At 56.1% G+C, this 19,564-nt stretch overlaps 1 protein-coding gene across 3 annotated transcripts; it reads right to left on the minus strand.

Annotated features, from left to right (window-relative positions):
* Window positions 1-11,378: 11,378 nt before the first annotated feature.
* Window positions 11,379-17,065, minus strand: LOC119113007 (uncharacterized). Of its 3 annotated transcripts, none has more exons than XM_037237319.1 (4): window positions 16,979-17,065; window positions 14,441-15,153; window positions 13,639-13,801; window positions 11,379-12,806 (listed from the first exon to the last, which is right to left on the minus strand). In XM_037237319.1, the coding sequence occupies exons 2-4, from the start codon at window positions 15,146-15,148 to the stop codon at window positions 12,664-12,666; spliced, it is 1,014 nt and encodes a 337-aa protein (XP_037093214.1). In that variant the 5' UTR covers window positions 15,149-15,153; window positions 16,979-17,065; the 3' UTR covers window positions 11,379-12,663. The 3 variants fall into 3 exon arrangements, with proteins under 3 accessions (XP_037093214.1, XP_037093216.1, XP_037093215.1); XM_037237321.1 differs by having other exon boundaries at window positions 12,661-12,852; XM_037237320.1 differs by lacking the exon at window positions 11,379-12,806 and adding an exon at window positions 12,872-13,030.
* Between the last annotated feature and the right edge of the window lie 2,499 nt (window positions 17,066-19,564).

The following is a 19,564-nucleotide window of genomic DNA, read 5'->3' on the forward strand; positions in this document are numbered from 1 at the left end:
CTCCTGCGCCGTGCTCGAGCCGGAGCCCACGCCTCCTGCGCTGCGCACGAGCCGGGACGAGCCGGGGTCTGCGCCTCCTGCGCCGCGCACGAGCCGGGGTCCGCGTCTCCTGCACCGCGCACGAGCCGGGGTCCGCGCCTCCTGCGCCGTGCTCGAGCCGGAGCCCGCACCTCCTGCGCTGCGCACGAGCCGGGACGAGCCGGGATCCGCGCCTCCTGCGCCGCGCACGAGCCGGGGTCCGCGTCTCCTGCATCGCGCACGAGCTGGGGTCTGCGCCTCCTGCGCCGCGCACGAGCCGGAGCCCGCGCCTCCTGCGCCGCGCACGAGCCGGAGCCCGCGCCTCCTGCGCCGCGCATGAGCCGGAGCCCGCCGTGCCGGCGCGGCCCGCTGACAGATGGCGGCGCCCGCGATTACGCATACACATTCCCGGCGCGTCGAACCGGCGCACGTGCGCACCCCGGCCGCCCCGCTTCCGATTAACATAAATATGCCGCTGATTTTCATAAACAGGCCTCGATACTCTGGTAAGGGCATTTTAATGGCGCATGAGGCGGGCGCGCCGGTGGGGAGAGGGGCCATAGTGACCCTTGGAGGGTTTGTTAACAGTTCGTTGGGCGTTCTGGCCGAACAACGGGCGATCAAAACAAGCCAAACTACAGAAGCGGCCTGTAAAATTGTGGCCGCAATATGGACAATGGGTGCATAGAGTGGTAAGCGTGAACATGTTAAACATAAACGTTTTGTGTACACGTCTATTGCAGTGTCATAAGTAAAGGGCAGTCACGCCAGTTTGCCTTAGCCTGTGATTTCATGCATACATTTCCACCGCATGCAAGTAACCTGAAGTAGCCAAGACACTGAGCGCATCTTACATGCTATAATATAGCCCAATCTCCCCAAAAGTTACTGGGCCCGAGCCCCACCGGACTCCAACGGCAGCTTGGTCTATTGTTATAGCTCAGACTGCACAGCTCTTCAGATCTGTTGTCAGAGATGGGAAGGGTGAGCTTCAGTCTGATTTGTCCAAAGGACCGTCTGGTCACCATGCATGGGCAAGCGCACAAACGTCTTTTTGGGCCCAAACCCTCTCACAAGAGAGGAGGGGTGTCAATTTTTGTACATTATTGGGGGGCCGAACCGAACAGAATAGAAATCATGCAGTGTTGAATCTAGGGGGCAGGCACAAGACATACGCGTCTCTTCTGATCGGCAAGTAAAGGCACCCCCTTTAGAGGCCACCTTAGGGCGCCGATGGTGCTCTTCTATGACGGTCGTGGGAGGCGGCACGCATTTTGGTTGTGGGGTACGAGGACGGGTTAGTCATGAAGGACTTAGGTCATCCCATACTCCAGAGCTTTTCGCTTTAACCTTACAAAACAATGCGTGTCCTATGGCCCTACGTATGTGAAGTCTGTTGCATCGTTAATCCGCTCAGCCGTTACGGTTTATCTTTTTCGGTGGCAGCAGTCATGACTTTTTGTTATGAGAGTAGTACGGGATGCCACTACGCAGAAAGATCAAAGAAGGTAGTTTGTGTGCTGATCATCTTTTACCTGCGCTTTTTGTAGCATTCCAGCCAAAAACACTGGGGGACCTAAGTCAACATTTGGGGAGGGACAGGGTCTCGCGAAAGAATACAAATCGACACCCGTGCACAAGGGGTATGTATCCTTGTGGGGGAGCGAGTTTCCGTCGCTCCCCCCAAAAAGATACGATGAGTTTGGAGAAGGGTGGAAGAGCACTGAAATCTGCTACCACGGAAACGAAATCAGAGGAGGTATCAGCTGTCTGAGCGCATCTTAACCAAACAATTTCGGCGCACTAACCGCGAGTGAAAAAATCAAAATGGCAACTTGTGCAGTTACAGTCGTATGGTCATGAAGCTATAACAATTTCTTGGAATATCATCTACCCGAATCAATTTACACACCAGTCACTTGTTGCTATTACGTGATAACAAATGCAGCCAAAAAAGCATGTGAACGAACTGCGTCGTAAATATTTCCCGCGGCCTCCTCCAAACTCCCATGAAAAACCATCTTTCATTCCGAAGGAGGCTGGAGGAGGTAAGCAGCGAGCTTTGAAGAGCTTGGAGGGGGATAGAGGAGCCACGTGAACAATCAGATTAGTTCAGAGGGCCTTGAGGAGGTTAGAGCAGGTCAGAGGAGCGACGGGTACAGGCCCAAGCTTTCGTTCTTGCCCATCGCTCGGGAGCTGCATTATATAACCTTTCCACAGTCATGTTCCTGTCAATCATGTCTTCTGGGTCAGCAATGGCTACTGCGGAAGGCGTTATTGGCAAACATGCCGGCATCAATAGCGTGCGCGTCTCAAAGATCTGTCCGTGCTCACACATACCGTACATCAGCACGCTTTAACTCCATGTTCTACACATCTAAGTTGTTTCTGGTTGAACCGTTCCAGTAAACCCTAGCGCTATGCAAAGGGCGGCGTGAGGACGGTCTGCTCCAGAGAAACATTCAGAGGAGGGCTGCAGTACCTTCCAAACACACCGGTGCTGGGCCCAGCTGGCAGGCAAGGAGTGCCAGCCTACAGCCGCGAGGCTTGGCTGTCGCCGGTACTGCGAACCGCTTCCAATGTGTTCGCACAATGCAGGCCAAAGACCTCCGTTAATGTTGGCAAAGGCATGGCTTTATCTGCCCAGACGCCACACAACTTGGGTGGTCGGCTCCGCCGGCACTGATACACTTCCAGCTGCTGGTACCCTAGTACTACAATAAAGCGGCTCTTATTTCCGCTTCATGTCTGAGCGTGCAACCAATGAAATGAGCTACCACCCAACACTGACGTTGCGCACCAAACAACGTAACGCTGTGTTAGGGTGGTCGATGGCAACACACGAGCATCAGCATACCACCAGCTATCTACTGGTATATAGACAGGCAATCAATCCTATCAAAGTGCGACTTTTCGACTTTCTTTAATCTCGGCTTTTAGGTCGAGATTTCAGATCGAGTTGTCGGTGACGTCTGTCTTCGCAGTTTGAGCACTAGCTGAGCCCAGTCATTTTCTCCATCTGGGCGTACGCCCTACTGCAGACCGGGCATCGGTCGGAACGGAGGGAGAGGGGGGGGGGAGGGGGAAGGGGGACGACACAGCCCGGACCGGGCCACACGACTCGCGCGCCCCGCCAATTTGCTCCAGTTGGCGGTAATTTCTTGCCCATTGAAGCGTGCCTGCGAAATGAAGACGCGTGCGTGGCGGCGGGGCGGCGGCGGCTGATTGGCGCCGCGTGCAGCGCATGCCGGCCGCCGGGGGACACTGTCCAGGGGGGCGGCCGCCTTTTAACTCGACCCCCGTCCACGGCCGGCGCGAGCGCTACACATGGCCTCAATCAGCGGCCAGCGGCTTTTGTGACCAGCGGCAGGGGAGAAGAGGGGAGGGAGGAGGGGGGGGGGGCAGCTGAGGCCGGCCAGCGGCCGTCGTCCGTGACCACGGCGAGGACGACGCAGCCAGGCCGGGCGGCGCCGGCGGTGAGCCAGTCGGGGGCGCCGACTGCCGCCACTGACGCGGGCGTCGGGCACCCGGGGGTGTCGTCGGCGGCGCCAGGACTGACTGACGTTGGGAACTCAAGGTACCGACACTGAGTGGTGCCGGGCTCTGAACGTGCCGAGATTTCCGCCCACTGGAGCCGGGTCCGGAAGCTTGGTGGACTCAATACTGCTACTTACACTAGCGGGCGACTGGACTGCGCTCTGGCAAAATGTCCGCTATCATGCTCAGGTATACCAGGTACGCCAGCACGATACATTGAACGCCCTGCACGGTCGCGCGACGCACACTGGCAGGCGGTGCCTTCCCTTCCACTCTGCACTCGCGGAGCCGGCCGGCGCCGCCGCCAACGGCCGCTGTTTCCCGGCCGGACATCAGAGTCAGCTGACTGCCGGAGACGACGGGCGGCTCCGCGGCCGACTGGCGGCGGTGCAGCTGTCTGCGCGCGGCCCTTTGAAGGTCGGCCGAGCGTGGCCGGCCCGACCAACATTGTGTTTGTAACCGGAGACTGATGGCGCCCGGCGGTCGCAGGCCGACAGACTGCCCGGACGGGCGACAGACAGTCAGACTCGCCTCAGGCTCTCGCTGCGGTCAGCTGCTGCCGACCATCTGCCGGCCCCCAGTCGGAAGACAAGCCTGGCGTCACGTGAGCAACGTCAACCTTGTCGATTAAATGAATGCAACCTGCACACACTTAACGCCGTTAAACTCGTGCGGACTTATTGCCAGTGTACTCGGACTTACGTCAGAAAGGGTTACCTTTGTTGCAGGCAGGAGAATGTGATTCTGGATGACACTACAGAGTAAAGTGTCCGCCGGTCTTCATGACGCAGCATATTGCCTGTTTAAAAGGTATTTACAAGGTGCAGACAGCTAGCAGATAGGCGCTTGCGATGTACCTCTAACATTCACACATTGCCAAGTTTGCAAAGATGCACATGACTGCAAGCACGTATTTGTATTGTGAAATGCATATGAACGAACCTGGATGAACGCATTCGCTTCCGCCATTGGAATAGCTGCTAATTATCCGCCTACCTCGTCGCCACTCGGCCCATCTCGTCGTAATTCATCCGCGATGGAGGCGCACAACCTACTTTTTCTTCTTCAGCCCTCCCCATCTCCCCCCCCCCCCTCCACGCACACACCTCAGAAGCGACTTCTAGACAGCGTCACAGCACGCTCTGCGGGCATCAGGGTTGTCGGGCTTCGGGACTACCTCACCCGCGCAGAAAGCATGTCACAAATTAACGTGCAACCAGAGCCGCGCGCCCCAGTCGACCGGTAATGAGACGCCACCGCGCTGCGTCCGCCACACGTGCACCACATGTGGCGCGGCCGGCGCAGACGGCGCGGCGCCTCGCCGGCTGTTGTCGCCGGCGCGCAGGACGTCCGGCGTCGGTCCGGGCTGTCGTGCCGAGCCATTTGTCTCCCAAACGGTGACGCTGTGACGCCGCCTGACGTCGGCGTCAGGCGGCGGAACGTCGGCCCCGGTGACCTGGCGCGGCGGCCGGTCGGACCCGTGACCCAGTGCGGCGGCCAGTCGGGCCCCGTGACTCAGCGCGGCGGCCAGTCGGGCCCCATGACCCGGCGCGGCGACCGGCTGGGCCCCGTGACCCAGCGCGGCGGCCGGTCGGACCCCACGACCCGGCGCAGCATCCGGCCGGGCCCGTTGACGTGGCGTGGCGGCCGGTCGGGCCCCGTGGCCTGGTGCGGCGGCCGGTCAAGCCCCGGTGAGCCGGCGCGGCGGCCGGTCGGACCCCCGTGACCCGGTGCGGCGGCCAGTCGGGCCCCGTGACCCAGCGCGGCGGCCGGCCGGGCCTCGGTGACCCGGCGCGGCGACCGGTCGGGCCCCGTGACCCAGCGCGGCGGCCAATCGGGCCCTGTGACCCGGCGCGGCGACCGGTTGGGCCCTGTGACCCGGCGAGGCGGCCGGTCGGGCTCAGCACGCTCACTGACGCTACGTGACTGGGGCAAGCGCGTTTTATGGTGACGCGATCGAGCGACGGCACGGCAAGGGACGGAGCCAGAACTTGTGACGGGAGGGGCTACCGTGATTTGATATGGGGCTAAATTTTTACGACCGTGTCCCAGCCCCATCAACAATGACTATGCATCACAGCAGACTAACAGACACCACAAATGCTGATAGGTACGGTGTCTAGCGTATCAATGAGATGTCGATGCTGGTTCGCACTGGCGCCTTAAATAATTTATTTAGCTGCGTGCCGTACATATGCAATCGGCCATCCGCCTGTCATGCTACTAAATGACGTCTAGTGGGTCCACACGTTGCTGCTCATGGTAATATCTATGATATTTAAAGCTTAAATAGTTTCCCTAGCTACCAGATTCAGAAATCCCGCATTCAGTGGTTTCGTGGTCAAAAATTGCGTCCGAAACTGCCGGGGGAAGAGGGGGATGGGGTAGGGCTGAAGACCCACGACCCACCACTTCCTACGCTACTGATCACGACGTGCCGGAAGGGGAGCAACGGGAGTTTTCACAGATTGTTTCAAACGAATACCTCATTACGAAAAGGCAGTAATTTCTGAAAATGATCTCCCTTTGCTCATCTGTCACTGGACGTTGCCAAAGAACGGTCCGATGGTCCGAACCGCACTGGTGCGGCAGTGCCCCGCGGCGGAACGCGGTCCTATAGTCTCGCGGCGTATTACGTCCTGTGGTCCAGCCTCTCAGCGGACCGCGGTCCCAGCGGAGCGCGGCGGCGGACTCTAGAAGCCCGCGTCACGGCCGGCCATATGCCCGGCCCCCCGCGGCCGCGCGCGCAGCGGAGGACGCCATTTGTCAGCCGGCCACTTCACAGGGGCCGAGTGGCAACGGGTTGAGAGGTGGAAATAAAGGGCAATGATAAATGAAAAACGCCCCTTTGTTCTGACCGACCGCTGGACGCCTCGCTTTGATAGCCGTACATCCCGAGAAGGCGTGGTAATTTCTCATCGCGCGTCAGAGGCGCCGAAAAATACGCCGCATTAGAGATTGTGCCTGTTTTATTACTTCCTGACCGGGTGGCAGCGCGGCTGACAGGTACGCTTCCCGACGCGGTGCAGCTGGTACCCGGCGAGCCGGCGGCCGTCGCGCTCTGGATAATTGGGCGGCGACAGTCGGGCGCACTCGGTCGCGCTGTGACCGATTATGGTGACGGAGTGGGCCGGGTCGCGCCGGCCGCGTCGTCAACTCTGACCCCGCCAGACGAGGTTGGTCGCGGCTTCCTTTCATGTCGGGCCGGGCCGCGCGAGCCCTGTGAGCCGCAGAAACAAACGAGGCGCGCTCGCCCGACGCCGCCGCGGGCCTTTTTCCACGCGGCCCCACCACCGCATATCGATTACTGACACTTGGCCAACACGCCGGTCGACCGCAATGCGGCGGTTGACACTGTCGCTGCCTTGTTATACGGCGGCGGGGCGGGTCCGGCGGCGGCTGCGGCCGGGCCGGATGACACCGGGCCGGCCGCGGCGGAAGCCGCTTGTTTGCCGCAGGAATATGGCGCCGCGGCACGAACAGCCCTCTCCGAACCGAACGTGCTTTATGGCGCGTTATTAGGGCGCGGCCGTAAAACGCAGCTCCCGTGGCCGTCAGCTCGCGGTCGCCACGTGAGAAAGCGGCGACGCGGCGCGCCAATGCCGGCGCCCGGGCGACGCGGCGGCGCAGGCGCTCCGCTGGCAGCGCGGTCGACCCCTGGCGCCGGCGGCCATCCGTCAGGCGCCGCTGTCGCGCGCCGGCCGTGGGTCGCCGCCCGGGTCAGCCCGCGGCGACAAAAACGACGCGGCGATTTGTCAGGCGGTAATTGGCAGCGAGTGAGCGCGGCTGAGGACACGCCCGTCCCGGCCGGCGCGGGCGCGCACATGCCGCGCGCGCGGCGCCGGTGCGGCCGCACGACAACACGTCTGTAACCGAGCCCGACAGATGGTGCCCCGCCAGCACCCTTCCGCCCATGCCGCGATGAGGCGCAGCTGAAGCGTTCAAATAGATCGCGCTGGTGGTACGACCAGCGCACGGTCCGGCAAGTTCATCACTGCCCTGTTGTTTCACGCCTGCAACTGTCTGTCTTTGCACGCTTCCTTCCGTAACAGTGTACAGAAGCGAGCGACTGAAATTCGGAGACAACAGTGTCACCACAGATTCTGGGACAACCTCCGAGGCACAAGGAAAACGGGTGCTATTATTCATGGACCCTGGTTCCCCTTGTCCTGACAACTCGCCGCAACCACAGTTAGTTAGTGATGCTGTGTGCGCAGTAGTCGCAGTTGTCCCACACCACACACGAGCCGAGCGCCACACGGGTGATCCGTATGATCTGTCCCCAGCTGCTGAGGCGCTCCCACGTCACAGATCTGATCTGTGTGATCTGACTGCAGCTCCTGAGGCGCGTCCCGGCGTCATACATCTGATCAAAGTGATCTGTCTTCGGCTGCTGAGGCGCACCCGACGTCACACATCTGAGCAGTGTGATACGTCTCCAGCTGCTGTGACGCGCCCCGGCATCATACACCCGATCAGTGTGATCTGACTGCGACTGCTGAGGCGCACTCCGACGTCACACATCTGATCAGTGTGATCTGACTGCAGCTGCTGAGGCGAACCCCGCCCGCTGCTGCGCGGCGCTGGCGCGCTGCTGCGACCGGAGCCTCATGCCCCGCTGCGAGGCGGCCCGCTCCCGCTGCGGGCGGGCGGGGGGGGGGGGAGGGGGATCCGACAGCAGCCGGGTGCTTGTCGCCTTGGTCGTAACTTGCTGACAAGGAGACGTGGCGTGCTGTTTTCTCCAGGTCATCTAATGTTATGTTCGCCAACTGCGCAGTCCCACCTCTTTTACAGATCGCGGCAGGGATAACGACAGTGCGCGGCCCACAAAACGGACGCGCGGTATGAAGAATAACTGAGGCTCCCCGGAGTATGGCCGTACCCAGACGCGCGAAAACGCTGAAACAAAAAACATGTGCATTGCAGCACGCACCATTTTTGAGCATGCAGAGCCATGTGACTAAAATTGGAAAACATAACAGATCTGGGGTAAGGACCCAGTCTAGTTTTGAAAGGTTTTTCCCACTGAACTGCTCTGGAAATTCAACGGCCTTCGCCTTGGTGAAGTTCCACGTACGCTCCTGGTTGTGTGCATGTGCGCAGTCCATCTGACAGTTTCTTCTTTTTTACTGTTCCTGACGTTGGATTTTTACCCTCGTCACATGCGAACGGTCCGAGTCGCAGCCGCGGTGTCTGGTTGCAGACCCGGAGGCTGCACCCTCGAGCCTGGAGTGCGTAGTCCAACTGAGTCAGATCCAGAGCCGGTCCTCCCCAGGAGCGTGCGGTCAGACTGAGCCAACTCCAGGTGTGTGCGACCCGAGTGAGCCAACTCCAGGAGCGTGCGGCCCGACTGAGCCAGCTCCAGGAGCGTGCAGCCAGACTGAGCAAGCTCCAGGTGTGTGCGGCCCGACTGAGTTAGCTCCAGAAGCTGCCGTCTCCGGGCACGTGCGTTGTGACTGAATCAGCTCCAGGGCTCGTCTTCTCCAGGAACGTGCGCGGCCAGCTGTCCAACGCACCGCCGGCCGGCCCGCCCCGTAAACAAAGCCAACAGCTCCTGGACACCGACACCGCTCATTACAGGCGGTAATTGCAGAGCCGCGCCGTCCTGATCCCACCCCGGCCGCGGGTCGGTGGCGGGGCATACCGCACCACGCGCGGACAGCTAATCATGACTCCGAGCGGGCGGAGGGGCCGCGCCCGCTCCCGCCGGCCGTCCCGAACTCGATGTACGGGTTTTTGCTCGCTTCAGGACCGCGGCCGGGCTGGGTGTTCCCGAATTTTTCGCTAGACGTGCAGAAAATGAATGAGATGGCAAGGCATTCCTTGCGGTCGGCCGATTAGTGCTTACGCCCGTAAAAAATTTGAAGTTGGGTGGTGGGAATGCGCTATGCCAGGGAAGCGGGATAGCACATGCCGGAACGCTAACTTATTGGCAAAATTGAGCGGATCGAGCCGGGTTTTTCATGCGCCGGTACGTACCAGCCGTGTATGCTTCGAGCAGGTATGCGGGTAGGACTTATGACGGGCCGGTGAAGATGACGTGGCTCTGGGCGGCGCGCACACCTCATTAACGAAGCTGGTAACGCATACCGATGTTGGATGGGTGGTGAATTACCGCGCACCACCGCAGCCTCCGCCCATGGGGCTTTCACCGTAATTTGTTTATTACACCGCGCTTTGTCTTACACCAAAGGGTATTAATCACCAACTAACATGTTCCTTACCTATTTGGAGCGGTACAAATATGCAGGCAGGAAGCGATGTTTAATGCTGTGAAGCACACCCATAGTTGTCTTGCAGTGAAGCGCATACGAGAGTCTCATTCTGCCTCAATTCAGAAGCTGTTCCTGTACGCCGCTTGCACAAATACAGAACAATGACTTAACAGCCTGTGGCGGTCGGTGTGGTTCCCGTCCCAATAATTCACTGTCAACAACTTGTAAATACGGCCGGTGGGGCACGGGGCGCCGGCGCTTATGCATGCGACCAGCGGGGGCGGGCGGCGACGGCCGGGCTGGCCGGCCGGGGGTCGGCTCCCGGAACCCGTCGGCCCGCCACCGCGTCCCGCTCGCACGCGGCGCCGCGTGGCTGCGCTGCTCCGCCGGCCAGCGCCGGTCAAGCGCAGATGTGCCACGCCTCGGGACCATTCGGGTATACTGGTTTGGGCTTGGCTGAGGCTGCGACCTCGCGCGAGACTTGGTGCAGCGGAGGAGCAGCTTGCGCACTGCGAGGCAGAACATACTCCCCAGATTTTGGTTGCGTCTGCTGCCGGCTCTGTATTGGTTGTGGTATCCCCGGACCAATCCCAAGGAAACCTGGTCAGCGTTTGCCCAGCCGGACGATGTTGCCGGCGGGTCGCTTAGTATGGGCGGACATCTGATTGGAACATGTCTGGTTTAGTCTCAGGTGGTGGTGACGCGCTAATAGGCTTCCATGGCACACCCGGTGTTAGGAAGAGCGATACGTTCGCGTCGGTCGCAATTAACGATTGGCAATTTCGCTGGTATCTGCCCCAACCTCAGAAGGGCACTGACATTTTGGGCTTCCGTCTCAATTGCCAACTGGCTAACGCCACCCTAACTGGCCTAGCCCCAGATGCTGGGCTTCAGTGGAAATCTCCACTGTGACCTCGCCGGAACCAGGAGAAACGCTCGCGCTGCGACACTTCACGCGTACCCCCCGCCTCGGTCTGCTGCCTCGGGCGACGGCGCGGTCGGCCCCCCCGGGGGAGCGCTGGCGAGGGGCTGGGCTCGGCGCCGGGACACGCCGCGCATCCCGACACCGCCGCCGCAGATAATGCGCCGCAAACGAGCGGCGCGCGCCGCGAACGCCGTCGGCTGGTAACCGGAGCCGGCGGCAGCGGCGATGGCCGGGCGGCACGCGCCGCGCCGCCGCTCGGCCGGAAGCGGGTCGGCCGGGACCGGCGCCAGCGGATCCGGCCCGGTACCGGGCGGGGATCAGGTGGCAGCGTTTGATCACCGACGGCGGCGGCTGCCGCGGCCGGCGTCGGAAGCTGGGGGAGTCGGCCGCCGCCCCAGCACACCCCCGGGCGCTGCGACTCACACAGGCCCGCAGATGCCGAGGAAGGGAGCTGTCACTCCGCCAAAACCCAGCGCTGGGCAATGGGCAGTGGTGTTGTCAGATGCCGGCGGCTGCTGGGATATCATCAGAGAAGGAAGCATCTTATCATGTCCCCAACCGCTGGGTGTTGATGCCATCACGCCGACTGACCCCCCCCCCCCCCCCCCCAATAATATGCTTAGAGGGGTGCCGTGTTTGCAACGCACCCCTGCAGTTAAATATGTCGAAACAACATCAGCTGGTAAATGTGTATTCTGGATTGTATGTGCGAGCTAATTATGTGCGCCAGCGACCAGAGGAAAAAGAAAGCATTGCGCACCATTCGAAGAGAGGTGAACCCCTTATAACGGCGGCCGAAGCAGTGCAAACATACCCCGGGCAGTTCAGTGACCGCTAGCACACATACACAGACAATCACGGTCAAGTACACACATACTATCGCTGATAGTTTGGCTTGATTTCGACATTCATATACTTAGGGGTATGCGTTCCACGTTCACCTTCGATTTTTACAGTTTTCACAGAACAACCAAAAGCTCTTTGGAATGTTAAAAACAGAACAAAGAAGAAAGAAAAAACAGAACAAAATGGAACAATGTGCGACGCCTTGCCCCGACTCGCCCAATTAGCAATGTAGTTGTCCTGTTGCTTTTCTTTTACCATATCTGAACGTACCATGGAACTCCTATTGCATGCCACTTCTATTGGTTAGTATTCTTTGCAAAATCATAAAATTCAGGCTCAGGTTTACGCTCGATCGATTTAAGCACATCTAATGAAGGCATTGCATCCAACGTTGTTTAAAATACGTTGCTTACATACGCACTCAGGGAACGTACTGTTGGGCGGGGCAAACATAGTTTTCAGACTGCGAGAACAAGAGGTCGGAAAGAAGCATCGTTGTCCAAGACCAGCAAAGGGGGTCAGTTATTTTTTTTTCGCCACATGTGTAAGAAAGTAAAAAAATATGCTAAGCCCGGCTAGGGCATTGTTTCTACTGTATGCGTGGAAGTGACATTTGTTGTTGAACCTCACGACAAATTTCGTATGACAAACATTTTTATCATGCCCAATGGAATGCGGCAACGATTTGTTTTCAAGAGGGGACCCAAGAAGTATGATACACAAGCGGTAAATCCCCCACTGTAAAGCGGCTTGTTCTTCCAGAGAGTCGAACCCGGTGTCACTGAACCTTACGTATCCGACCTTAATCCTCTATAATTCAGGGAGCAATAACAAATAACCGAACGTCCAGCTCTAATGCACACCCCCACACCAGCATGCCACTTGCCCATTGTGCCGGCATACCGCGTAGCACCCCGTGATACCAAGACATATCAGGTCCGTCCCCAGACCACATTACACTCTGAATATGTCTGCGAAGCGCACGCACGTTGAGGAAATACTGGCTCGGCGGGAATGACACTGGCAATTATCACAGTCGTGCCGCCTCTTAACGTCTACCGCCCGCATGCGAAAGCTATCACACCACGATCACTGCGCCACCCCGAGGGATCGGAGCGGGTCTTAGTTTCCCACAGAGCCGCCAGGGTCACTCCAGATCGCATCGCTTCCGTTCGCCTGCGACATGTCCACCCAGACACTGCTCGCCCGCCACCGGTACACCCCCGGGTTGTCAGACGGCTCCGCTTCAAATCGCAGGTGGTCTCCTGCAAACGGCCCGTGCTGAGATCATGGCAAATCGCAGGTGATCTCCTGAAAACGGCCGGTGCTGACATCATAACAAATCGCAGGTGATCTGAAAACGGCCCGTGCTGAGATCATGGCAAATCGCGGGTGATCTCCTAACGGCCCATGCTGAGATCATGGCAAATCGCAAGTGATCTCCTGAAAACGGCCCGTGCTGAGATCATGGCGAATCGCAGGTGGTCTCCTGAAAACGGCCCGTGCTGAATTCATGGTAAATCGCAGATGGTCTCCTGAAAACGGCCCGTGCTGAGATCATGACATATCACTGGTGGTCCCTGAAAACGGCCCGTGCTGAGATCATGACGAATCGCAGGTGGTTTCCTGGAAACGGCCCGTGCTCAGATCATGGCGAATAGCTGGTGCCAGAACGGAGGGGGAGGGGCCGCCAGCTGCGACTAACCGCCACCTGCAATTGTCCGTCACTGGGGCAGCTGGTTGACCCTTTGACTGAGGTGGACGTTAATTGGTCCTCGCGAACCACGCAAAGACAACAGGGGACCGAACAGAACATGAACGGCAGGTACCAGCCAACCAACAACCGTTAAGGGATAACACGTGGAGCCAATGAATCGCATGTTGATGCAAACACTATAAATGCACACACGAAAGCAGTTCTTTGAATGTCGAATTGCTTGCGCTCGTGCCAAAGGTTACAGTGGGGCACAAAAGCGGCGGCTAGTAAGACGACCCCATGTAAACAACCGGTGTGCAGACTGAGGGTGTGCCCATGCACGGACAGTGGGCGCATTTTGCCTCACAAAAATGCCGCACAAGACAAGCGCCACCCCTCACCTTTCTTGAAGATGGCGCGCAAATCGTAGTTCTTGAGGTTAAGATTGGAGAGGTGCGCTACGCTGTTGTGGAAGAGCACGCTCTCGTAGCGGCGCGGCGCCACCTGGCACATGAGCAAGCCGTACTCGGCGCTCAGCAGGCTCGCCACGTAGCCCCACTTGTCCTGCCGACAGCCATCGGCCGCGTCAGCCGACCGGCGTCGCGTGCGCTCCGGGAACCCCGGAGGCAGGGTGATGGGCTGCGCGGGTGTGCGTGGTAGGGACGTTACTTCGTGTTTACGGCCGCACGGCGTCGCGTGGCGCAGCGTCAGCAGCTGGCGTAGCGCAAGCAGCAAAAAACGCGATGAATTTGAAGAACACAAAGGCGGCGTCCAGGAGCTCGATCCCGACATCTTCTTCCTCAAACGCGCCGTGCACACTAGCGCAGAAGCGCCTTGTAACTACGGCGAAAGGAGAACCTAGAGTTCATCGACTCCTGACGTATAATAGTGCATGCAGATGACTTTCACGCAGCGTGAAAATAGTAAACTAAGAAATGCAGACATTACAAAGCCCGTAACACCGCGCGCAGATGTCACAGCTTGCGTACCACCGGCTTTGTAACTGAGTGGTCCAAACGTCACAGACTGCCGCTAGACACTGGACCGCAACATTCATCATCTTGGCGTTTGTTTGCATTGATGGTCCAGCTGCAGCGGTCATGCAAAAACAAATTCGTCCCAAAAGTAGAGGCGTCAGTGGGCCGGCGTCGCCGCAGGGTGCTGGCTGCGTCGCCAGCGCGGTCGTCTGCGGGCGTGACCCACCTGCGACGTGCCGGGTGCCGACCGTCGGCGGGCGTCGGCCGAGCTGAGCGCTGGCAGCAGGGAACTGGCGAGCGTGGTGGTCGCTAGCGCCCCGCCATCCTCCTCGGCCAGCACCTCCGGCGGCGGCTGCGGGTCCAGGCGGACGTCCGGCTTCTGGCCGCGCCACACCAGCGGCGCGTACCACCCGGCCGCCTCCAGCCGGCCGGCGCCGTGCACCGCGTCCATGTTCACCACCTGGTCCTCCTCCAGGTGGTCAAACAGGCTACTGCCGGCCGGCAGCCGCTGGCCGCGCGCGAAATACCGCGCCACCACGAACACCGCCCGCTGCTCCTCGGACCGGCCCGGCTGCCGAAACACCACGAAGCCGCGCGTGCGCGTCAGCTCGTCCACTTTGCCCGACACGTTGGAAACCACGTCGCTGGGCTGGGGTGACGAGGCCAGCTGTGCGCGCGCCACGTACCAGTCGCAGCGGTCCTGGCTGTTCTTGTTGTCGTAGATGTGGCAGTCCATGAGCACACTATCGCCCACAGCCAGCACTGTGTCGATGGGCCGGCGCTCGGGCAGGAGCCGGCCATCCTCACACACCAGCCGCTCGCCCCAGAGCAGTGCGCGCTGTTCCCGGCCATCCTCCTGAAAGCTGATCACCGCCTTCTTCAGCGGGAAGATCTCCACCACCACCCCCAGCACATTATACTTGTAGTCAGGCATGCTGACTGAAAAAGAGGCAGTTTATGCAGATTAGAAGGGTTCCAGAAGTGATCCAAAACATGATTCCAGTAATAGAAGGGGTGGGATTGTGGAAGCGGAGGGGGCATTGGGCAGACATCCTTACAACAAATCATCTTGAAGCTAGTGCTTATCATATTTTGAAAATTATGTCCTGATTTGTTTGACATCTTTCTGTTTGCCAGGTTTCTCTTCACAACATGGTAATTCTGAAATTTTCTGGTAACAGCATGGGCCATAGGAGCACTGGAGACACCATGGCTACATTTGCAATGAAGCAATGTTTTAGTCCATGGCTTTATAGCATACAACACACAAATATCTGAATGTTTCATTTGTATGGGATCTGTTGGAGCTTAAAAAAGTGCAATGGGAATTCCTGCTCAATCCAGAAAGAATGACATGAGAGAATGGCTTTGGCAGGTGTCTGAACTTTTGTCTTAACTACATTTTTTATGTTTTAACTCTATTCCTTTTCATGCAACATTCCCTGGCATAGTGTTGAACTTCTCAAAGTCATTTTATGAGGAAATGAAATGGAAGGGTGCCTTGACTGCTGTTCTGTTATGTTGGATTTGGTTAATTTTGTTTAAAAAATACCCTGGCATGCCATGCAGACTGCTGACCTTGCCACAATATATAGACAGTTTGATGCAGTAAAATATTCAAATATGATATTATCTACTCAAACATTTGTGCTTATGCATATGTTTACAAACAGCTGTAGTTGACAAAATGGCTGCTGAGATCAACACTTTTCTCTGTGGAAAGGTAGAGTATAAAATACCTTGGATATCTCTAAGGGGCACTGACCTCTAGCATACTAATAATCTCATATATTTAATTCTTTAAGTATACTTTTTGGGATCTGAACACTTCATGCTTTTACATTCATAATGCCAAACCAGTAAAATATGTGAGAAAATACTGACTAACCCAATAATGCTGTCAGTTATCTCCAGTCATTTTTGGAGATGTTTCCCCTAGCCAGTACATTTGTGGCAAGCTATGGTGAGAACTTCTAATCTGAAAGGAATTTCAGATAGCTGAGCATTCAACACATCATAAAGATACACATAAACTAGGCATCAAATTGAGACTGTTGGTTATCACAAACTATGTATGGACAACTAAGCAGCTGATTGTAACAATGAAAACAAGAGCAGTCACCATAAGTGTAACCATATCTCTCAGACTGCCAGGTCAGGCCATGAATAGGGAGTCAACCAGCAGCATGGAAAATATCCCAACCTAAAAATAAGCAATTTAAATTGGAAAAAAATGGAAATAGGTACCATATCACTCAAATTTGAGGAGGCAAAAATGCATTTTGTGAAAATTGAGGAACATCCACCCACCCTGGCTCTATCAGACCTATACTTCATTGACATTCTGCATTTTGAAGTCCTTCACTTGCCCACCAAATCATATCCTTTTATGTGTTTCCCTTTGTTTGTGTGCACCATTTTGTATTACTGTTCCATAGTGTGCACATGACTGACCAAATCACACTTGTGGCACAAGGTTGAGCCAATAGTATCAAAAGTCTGCATGTGGTAATGCTTTAAATCATCATCAGGTTGCATCAAATGTTACTCCCACAGCTAATGAGTGCAGCTCTGGAGACAAATGAATACCAAGTGCTTTTGATTTTTTAGAGAATTGCATCACACACGATACGTCAGGCAAAACCATACAACATGACAGACGGACACCTTACTTTCAACCTGAATTGAATCCTGAAATTGAAACAACCTCACTGCATGGATACCACATGACACAAAGTACAGCCAATAGCATTAACACACTTACAAGCCAATGGGCACAACCACCATCCTGGATTATCCCCGGCTTTTCTATTTGTAATACAAACCAAAACTTTGTATACACTCGCCACAAGGCAACAACAGGGGTATTTCTCTACAAGAGCAGTCGCTGCGGTGATGCAATACATGATAAACTATAACAAATAAAAAACAATAAAAAACACAATAAATATATAAAAACATACAAACAATAAAAACATCAGTAATTTTTTACTTTGGTACCTGGTGGCCGACGGAGGGAAGAGCTACGCTAGCTGCAGGGTTTCGAGTATGTCGTGCGGGGGAAAAGCTGTGAGGCATCAGCTGACATTGGTGACCGTCACTGAAAATGGTTTTGCATCGATCGGGATCGGGGTTCTTTCGGGCCGATGAAGGCCATAAGGCTTTGATTGTGATATGATGTCACTGGTATTCCGGTTGGGTATGTGACGTCACTGGTCGTGAGTTTGTAAGGCTCTTTTGGGTCTACTGAATGCCGTAATGCATCAGCTGGCCATGTGTCGTCACTGGTATTCGATTAAACATCAGGCGCGACCGGCCTTGTTCCATCTTTACTTTTCGTACCTGTCTGCTGCAAGCATTTGCGTGCCGCATAAAGGTTTGACCGAATCACCTCAATGTGTGACGTCCCTAATCATCACTTCATACGAGTGCACTTAGGCCCCACGACCACGGTGTGTCATGGTCCGCGAAGTATCGCCGGATAGCGTGACGTCACTGGTATCCGAATAAATACTGGGCGCAACAGGCCGTGCTTCATTTTTACCTTTGTACCTGTCTACTGCAAGCATTGGCGTGCTGGATGAGAGCTGCCGAACCACCTGAGTGTGTGACGTCACTGGTCATGAGTTCCACCGGTGCTTTTCGGCCAACTGAAGACCACAAGGTGTCAGCTAACGACGTCACTGCTATACGACTGATTGTAAGACGTCAATGGTCGTGGGTTTCAACGGGCCCTTTAGGACCGACGAAATGCCGTAAGGCATCAGCTGGCGATATGACGTCACTGGTATTTGGCTGAACATCAGGCAACAGGTCATGCTGCATTTATACCTTTCGTACATGTCTGCTGCAACTATTGGCGGATTTTTTTGCGGCCAACTGAAGACCATAAAGCATCAGCTAACGATGTGACGTCACTGGCATTCGACTGTGCGTGCCGCTGGTCATGAGATTTTACGGTCTCTTTTGGTCCGACGAAAGGTCATACGGCACTGACTGACGATGTGACGTCACTGGTATTCGAATGAACTTCGGACGCGACAGGCCATGTTCCACCTTTATCTTTGGTACCGGTCCATTGCAGGCATTGCCGTGGAAGGCTCCGCCAAATTACCTGAGTGTGTACGTCACTGACCATTAATTTGTATACTCTTCTGAACCTACTATAGGCCACAAGGCATCAGCTGACGATATGATGTCACTGGGTCCCGACTAGACGTCATGCGCAACAGGCCATGCTTTATCTAAGCCACGTTTCGTCCGTACCTTTCGCACCTATCTACTGCAAGCATTCGCGCGACACATAGGGGCTCTGCCGAATTACCTGAGCGTGTGGTGTAACTAGTTATGAGTTTACGCGGGTTTACTCTAGCTGACCAAAGGACATCAAGCATCAGCTGACGATATGACGTCACTGGTATTCGACTAAACTCCAGGCGCGACAGGCCATGTTCCATCTTTACCTTTCGTACCTGTCTCTTGGAAGTATTGGTGTGCTGAATGAAGGCTCTGTCGAGTCTCCTGAGTAAGTAACGTCACTGGCCGAGAGCTTTTTACGGGACCTTTTGTACCCCCAAACGGTATAATGCATCAGCTGACGATATGACGTCACTGGTGTCCGACTTGACATCAGGCGCGACAGACCATGTTCTATCTTTACCTTTCGTACCCGTCTATTACAAGTATTGACGTGCTGAATGAAGGCTCTGTCGAGTCTCCTGGGTGTGTAACGTTACTGGTCATGAGTTTTTTCTGGCTCCTTGGAACCCTCTATAGAGAAAAATGCATTAGTTGGCGACATGATGTCAATGGTGTTCGACTTAACATGAGGCGTAACAGGTCATGTTCCATCTTTGCCTTTCGTACCTGTTAAGTATTGGTGCGTTAAATGATGGCTTTGCCGAGTCACCTGAGTGTGCGACGTCACTGGTCATGAATTTTTACCAACTATTTTTGGCTGAGCGAAAGCCATAAGGCATCAGCTAACGAAATGACGTCACTGGTAATCCACTGAGTGTGACGTCACTGGTCATGAGCTTTTACGGGCTTTTTTGGCCGAGTTCAGGCCATTAGGCATCAGATAACGTTATGGCGTCACTCGTATTCGAATTAACATCAGTTGCAAAAAGCCATGTTTCATCTTTACCTTTCGCACCTGCCTACTGCAAGTATTCGTGCGCTACAAAAAGGCTCTGTCGATTCGCCTGAGCGTGTGGTGTAACTGGTCATGAGTTTGTGCAGGTTTACTCGGGCTGACTGAAGGACATCAAGCATCAGCTGCCGATATGACGTCACTGGTAATCGACTAAACTCCAGACGAATCATCTGAGTGGGTGACGTCGCTGGTCAT

Source organism: Pollicipes pollicipes, unplaced genomic scaffold (genome assembly GCF_011947565.3).
Source record: "Pollicipes pollicipes isolate AB1234 unplaced genomic scaffold, Ppol_2.1 Scaffold_7261;HRSCAF=8764_pilon_pilon_pilon, whole genome shotgun sequence".
Taxonomy (NCBI): domain Eukaryota; kingdom Metazoa; phylum Arthropoda; class Thecostraca; order Pollicipedomorpha; family Pollicipedidae; genus Pollicipes; species Pollicipes pollicipes.

Excerpts from the sequence above, each read along its gene's own strand:
- LOC119113007 (XM_037237319.1), bottom strand. The coding sequence starts at position 15,148 with ATGCCTGACTACAAGTATAATGTGCTGGGGGTGGTGGTGGAGATCTTC. Across the intron at positions 13,802-14,440 it reads CGGCACCCGGCACGTCGCAG|GACAAGTGGGGCTACGTGGC; the intron begins GTGGGTCACGCC and ends GGCTGTCGGCAG. Across the intron at positions 12,807-13,638 it reads GCGCGCCATCTTCAAGAAAG|GAGACCACCTGCGATTTGAA; the intron begins GTGAGGGGTGGC and ends GGCCGTTTGCAG.